Here is a 6,596-nt window from a genome sequence, read left to right on the forward strand (position 1 = left end):
AGAGGAGAACTCCCAACATGATCAATACTGTTCTGCTTTTCCAGGCCTGAGTCCCTGCAGCAGTTTGCCATTGCTCACACTGCTCAAGTCTTACTGTAACCTATTATCCAACTCCTTACTCTGTGCTTGCTCTGTGCTGGGGAACAGGAGTGAAAGACAGAATGTAGTCTCTGCTCAACTTCATAAAATCCATCCTCCCAAACCCTACATGACCTAGAACAAAATTTTATCCTGTTTGAATACACAGACCAGATCAAAAGCTATTTCAAAAAAGGCAGCAGCAATGGTGACTTGAAACTGAAATACTTGTCACCTCAGGAGTTTTATGTACTTTGATTTGTAAGTGCAGGCTGTTCCCCCTGCTGAATTCTAACTGCAGGGAAGCTCTCCGGTGAAGTTATTGGACAGTCATACAACTAGCTCTTGAATCATAACGTGCTGTTCTCCAGGCAGTGCTCAGCAGCAAAGTGGTTAACCACAATTTATTCTATACAGCATAATTCTGCAGCTAATGCTGCTATCAAAGCTGCTAATCTGGAGTTCACGCATTTCCAAACCTGATGATGCATGGCACACGCGCTGTTTAACTCTTCTGGGGACTTGGTCTGTGCCTACATAAACATCAAAACATAGCTTGATCTTTACTTATGGGCAAGCAGCAAAGTTAATTTAAAACTGTCAACAAGTGCCATCCTAATTAAAAACAAATGACTAATTATACAACTACAGAGCCTGTTGACACAGGCTACATACATCAGTCAGGCAAAGCCAACCAAGCTTGAATTGGAGGAAATGCAGCACCATCTAGTGTTTTAGGTGAGTTAGAGAGTCAAAAGCCAGTTTTACAGTGAGTCCACACAAAAATTCCACAGGTACCTGACACAAAAGCAGTAAGGCACCAAAGGTCCAACTATATCAGCACTTCTGGAAAAGTGAATCACATAATAAAAATGTTGTTAAAAAAGAGCTCCTGAGAGTCAAATGTTTGCAGGCAGAACAGAATCTCCTTAAAGGCAAAAGATGGAGAAATCACTCTGACACCTATCACAAAGATGCAATCCAAAGGCTAAGAACTACCAGAAGGCTACTGCTGCCCATAAAAACCGACTAGAAGTAAAAAGGCAAGCTGCAAGAAGCTGTAATATTAAAAATTCTGGCAGGCTAAAAACATAAGACAATATAAAAAGGCATTTGAGAAATCTTGAGAAATAATTTGAGAAAAGTTGACCATAAATACCTTTTCATACACACTGGGAACAGGCAGCTTGAAAAAGAGTTAGTACAGCCAACAGATGGTCAAAGAATAGGAAGAATAACAGAGACAAGACTGCAGAAAAGCTTTTTAAATATACTTTTTTAAACTCCACCTTCACCACAGCAGAGCTTAGACTGGCTCCCACTCTGTAGAACTCATTTCAAATTGAAGAGTCAGTAAAAGATGCTACTGGATGTTTCAGTGAGAAACAATAACAGATCTTTATAATCAAACAGTAAATACCCAAGGAATCTATTAGACAATCATTGAGCTAGCCAGCACCATGCCTAATCTCACATAAAACTTAAAAAGAAGCAGAAGGTGAGAAATGAGACAGCTTTTAAAAAACAGGGATTCAGGTGAGCTGTGTGAGTGAGCTGACCTCTTTTGGCTGTGTTATACTGGCAAATATGTCGTAAGTAAAGGAAATGTAGACATCACATCTCTGTTATTCTCAGAGAACCTCACAAGTGTTAACAGATAATCATTCTAAAATTTCTGATATACCAGCACTTTGTGTATCATGACAGTCCCCCAATACAAAAATCACATAGTACAAAAAGGAATGGAGCAGATTTTATCCAAAATTATTAAATAGAAAAATCTCTTTGCAACCTGGAAAACAGAAAACCAAAAGCAATTAAAAGTAGAAAAGAAAGAAAGGTAAAAGTATACTCTGTGATCTCTGAATACCAAGTCAACATTGTCTGTAACACACGTGAAAGTGACAAGCAGCAAGTTCAAAATCAAGTCCAAATCAGACAAAGCCAAACCCAGAAGTGTTTCTTCAGAGAGCACGTGCTCGGCCTGTAACATACCATAACAATATACAACAAGGGGCTTATCAGACTCCTAAAAGGATGTAGGCTAGTTAATGGAAGAGAAATCCCTCGGGTTATGTGGAGACAGTCTCACCTTCACCAGATGTCCAGATCCCTGGGAACCAGAGGACTATCACTGTGTTCACCTATTCTTACTTCCTACTCTCCCCACCCCACCAAGCATTTATTTTGGCCTCAAAGTGGTAGAGGGTAATAGACTAAGGAACTTCCCAATGCAGTCATCCTTGTACGCCTTGCAGAAGGGGAACAGTGGTAGCATCACCAGCTTTCTTCCAACATCCAGGGTTGTGCATGAACAGAGCAGGAGTTGATGCTTGCAGAGCTAACTCTGCATTGCAGAGACAGCAGCTAGGAAAGGACAAGATAGGAATCATGGACACGTTTTCATTCTAGCACAGACCAACTTCAAGCAAGGATGGTGTAGTGATAGAAATCTGCTACAAAGCCACTGTTCTTCATTCAAATAGTGTTGGAGTAATTTGTACAGATGTTTAATTTGCATACAAGGGACCTATATATGAAAACAGCATTGTGCACAGATTTAAACAACAATTTCTTCTGCATGTACAAATGGAGCGGTTTGTCCTTTCTAGAACAAATAGCAACAAATATGGTAGCAAGTTTCCAGGTGATTAAAAATTTAAGACTATAATTTGTACTAACACACTAATTCTCACCAATAGCTTCACTATTTCAGCTCAGCTATCAACCCTATTGTCCTCAGGAGAGAGGACACTGCACGAGAACAAGAGTAAAGATGCTACCTAGAAGCCAAAGCAGATTTTGCATGAGTCCCTGCTTTCCTTATTTCAAAGAGCACGAATACATTCATCTTCTGAGTGTACATATTTTACTGCCAAAACAAGTTAGTGTTCCTGTGAAAAGCATCTGGCATGGAGCTTACACCAAGGCAGACCTTGCATTCCTCACCACTGTCATGAGCCAAGGACGTAAGTTATGAGGATTTTAGCTGTAAGGGAAAAGGCACAGCAAGCTGCTTTTGCTAACCCTGCAGAGCACACCTAAGAACCTAGATAAATTTATTAAGTCACGCCCTGTAGGAAATGCCCCAGTGTAGACCTACACCTCTCATATGTTTTTCAAATATTAAAACATTTCATAGCAAATGCCTTTTCATAGAAGAACAGACTGCAAAGAGCAGGCCTGAGAAAGTACATATTAAAAAAGAGCTTTGTTCAGGGTTCTAGCGCACCTTTACTGTTGCTAACTGATGAGAATCTTAAGCATTCAGCAGAATTTAATGTATTCAAGGACTGAAACAGGCTACAGACTGTGGGAAATGCAGCAGGCAACTAAACAGCATGTGAGACAACTACCTCAGTCTCTACTTACGACCTTGCAAACCATCGCTCTGTTAACAATAAAAACACATTAAATAAAATGCCACAATAAAACCATCTGAAAACCATAAAGAAATCCATCTTTACACATCTTAAATGGAAGATGCATATATATACACACACACCCTCTTCCCTGCTACAAGGGTATGCATCAAGAATTTGAACACAGAAAAGTCACAAATTATGGCACCGTAGATTTGGGTAACGTTGCCCCCCACTCCCCAAACCATCAATCTACCAGACTCTGGTATTAGTAAGGACAGAAACTGACCAAAAAGTTACTATTTTTTCAGAAAGTGAGGCTACCTACTCCAATTTCATAAAGCATTAGCTCTAGAGAACAAAAATAATGTCTTCAACATAAAACATGACAAGTCAAATCTGAAAGATTAATCAAATTTATTTAAAATAAAAAATTGAGACAGTGCTATTGCCAAGATTGAAAGCATTAAGGATTCTTTTACTGATGGGACAAGACAGCCATTTTACAGCAGTTAGGATTAATTCTGAGGAAAAATCAGGTTGGTTTTACACAGCTTCAATTGACTACATGTACTTTCTGCAAGACAAACTGCTTCCCCTTCCCAAAAGAACAGAAAAAAACATTTTATAAAAAACACATACAGAATTTTGAGACACAGGATTGAAACATGAAGCATTGTCCAAAAGCCTGAAAGTTTGCGAGAAGGTTAAATCCTTCGTTGCTTCAACCAACCCTCAACGGGGGAGCTACAAGCACAACGCCATCACCTCTGACAAAGAGCATTGGAATATTCCTCTTGGTAGACTATGAAGAAGGAAAGAAAGATTTAGTTTACAGAAGCACAAATTACAAAATGTACCTGCTAAGCATATGACCAAATTCAATTGTAACAAGTCACTAGAAACAACTCCAACAAATACAAGCTCAAACATATAATGTTCCAGCATCCTGAAGAGATAATACAGCTAACACCAAGTCTGTGGACATCTTTTGTACTTTCATAATACTTTGCCTCAAACTTCTGAGAGATTTTGGTTCAAAAAGCAGTCAGCAATAAAACTACTTTATCAGTACAAAACAGTTTAGTTTTTAAAAAGTCTGTGGGAATAAATACACTCAGCCCTTACTTTATAAATCTCTTCATAGGTTTCTTCATCAATCTCTATTGTAGTCACAGTTTCTTCCACATCACCCAAAATCATATTTAAGTGCTGATCATATGCCTGTAGGAGTGAAGTCAGTTTATTATCTCTTCTGAAAGTCAAACAGGAGCTTATTAGAATGAAAACTGACTTTCAGACGTATTTAGCCGAGCCTGATTTTGACCAAAATATGCCAAAACAAAGTAGTATCAGTTATAGTTGTAATTCCAAACAAATGTCAACAAATCTGCAGCACAAAAACAACCAGGGAAAACATTTATATTTACTGAAATGCTCTTCCAGGCTACAGCTTGGAAGCATTCAGCAAGAACACATACAGAAGAGAGAGACGGGTACACTTTATTAAACCAGCTCCACATTCTCTGCTGCCAGTGCAGCCTCCTGGAACTGACTGCCTGGGGCCATCTTAAAGGATATTAAAGTTGTAATTCAAACAGAGCTACAAAAATTCACAATCAGCATGTGTTCCAAAAAGCTTACAAAGGCATGTTGCGAACTACACATGTGGCCTCATGGATCTCTCCTCATCTTCATGTACCTGAAGGAGTTGAGGCCCAGTTAAAACACGGGGCAACTGGTTCTCTTCCCCAACACAGCACAGCACTGGGGAAGGATGACTGACTTGAGAGTACACAAATACCTGTCTCATTGAGAGACAGATCATTCTCAGAAGAAAGCACTTAGGCAAATGAGACTTGCAGAGAATCCAGCTGAGCACATAACCCATCATACCTTTGCAGGGTGTGCCTTAAGGGATACTTGTTTGATAATAGTAATAATAATCTTCTTAATTCAGTCTTTAAGAGACCTCAGTGTACCTCACCAGAGGAGACCTACAGCATTCTTGCTTATTTTACAGACACAGAAACTGAAGCCAGAAGCAGTGAAATTAATTGCTTGGTATCATACAGGAGACACAAAAACCAAAACACATATCTTGACTCTACCGAAGCATGTAACAGCAGACTGTTACTGAACAAATTAGATTTCTCCACCAATCACATTACACTTCTGTTAAGTTTCTGGGTTCAGCCCTTGTTACTAAGATAATCTTTAACCTATCTCCTCTAACCAGTTTCGCATTTTTAAGCATGAAATACAATTACTCATGTTTTTAAACTAACTTTTTAAACAATTGATATCACAAGTAGGCTTGTTAAGAGACTGTTGTACATGGGGAAAAGGCTGGCCAGTGCTGAGCTGAATAAGCATGGTAGTGTTGTGAAGGTTTTACTCACATGTAGTCTCCCTCTGAGCTCTCTGTCATTCCTCATTTTGACATAGATTCGCTCATCTAGACTGAGTCTGATGAGATCAAGTGGCTCCTCTACAGTATTTGTTGTTTGTTGCTAAAAAAATAAAATTAAAGAAGTTAGTCCTATAGAAGAAGCCTGTGAACTTCTCCATTCCTCAGCATTTGTGAGGCAGAAAACAAACAGGTAAGAACATAGAGGAAAATACTCTAGATCATCCCTCACCTCATGTTGAACCTGAGTGCAGCTGATATTACAACTGTACGTACATTCACCAGCCTGAGCACCATCAGTCAAAAGACTTCAGTTTAGTTTGCAGCAAACCACACCCCACATAACACACCGTTATACAAACTATATTCCTTACCAGCAACCATTGTCCACACTGCAGCAGAAACCCTCTGCATGAACCAGCTCCCCACCTGTGCCATCGCACAGCACAGGCTAGAAAAACCGAGCCCTCGCTGCCCTTTTCACCAGCCCAGGTCAGGCAGGCAGGCAGCACGCTGCCCCAACCACAGGGCTCCCCCTGAGGCCCAGCTCAACACAGCGACCATGCCAGGCCTCAAAGCTGGTTAGACACCAGAACGGACAGCGGGCTGAGGTCTCTTTTTGGTGATGAAGATGTACTTTCAGGACCGCAGCTAGAACGTGTTAACATCTTTGTGCATACCCCACAGCTTGCTACCTATTTCCTTCTTAACGAGGCACAGCCAAGGGTGCTTTCCTCTACTCCCCT

The 6,596-nt window shown here is 40.2% G+C and overlaps 1 protein-coding gene across 1 annotated transcript; it reads right to left on the reverse strand.

Annotated features, from left to right (window-relative positions):
• Nucleotides 1-3,838: 3,838 nt before the first annotated feature.
• LSM3 (LSM3 homolog, U6 small nuclear RNA associated (S. cerevisiae)) lies at nucleotides 3,839-5,953 on the reverse strand (the record flags this gene model as incomplete). The annotated part of the gene is made up of 3 exons (XM_010131464.1): nucleotides 3,839-4,245; nucleotides 4,569-4,664; nucleotides 5,843-5,953. Coding segments are annotated over 3 exons (288 nt in total), but the record flags the coding sequence as incomplete, so codon positions are not given.
• Between the last annotated feature and the right edge of the window lie 643 nt (nucleotides 5,954-6,596).

Source organism: Buceros rhinoceros, unplaced genomic scaffold (genome assembly GCF_000710305.1).
Source record: "Buceros rhinoceros silvestris isolate BGI_N320 unplaced genomic scaffold, ASM71030v1 scaffold1600, whole genome shotgun sequence".
NCBI classification, from domain to species: Eukaryota; Metazoa; Chordata; class Aves; order Bucerotiformes; family Bucerotidae; genus Buceros; species Buceros rhinoceros.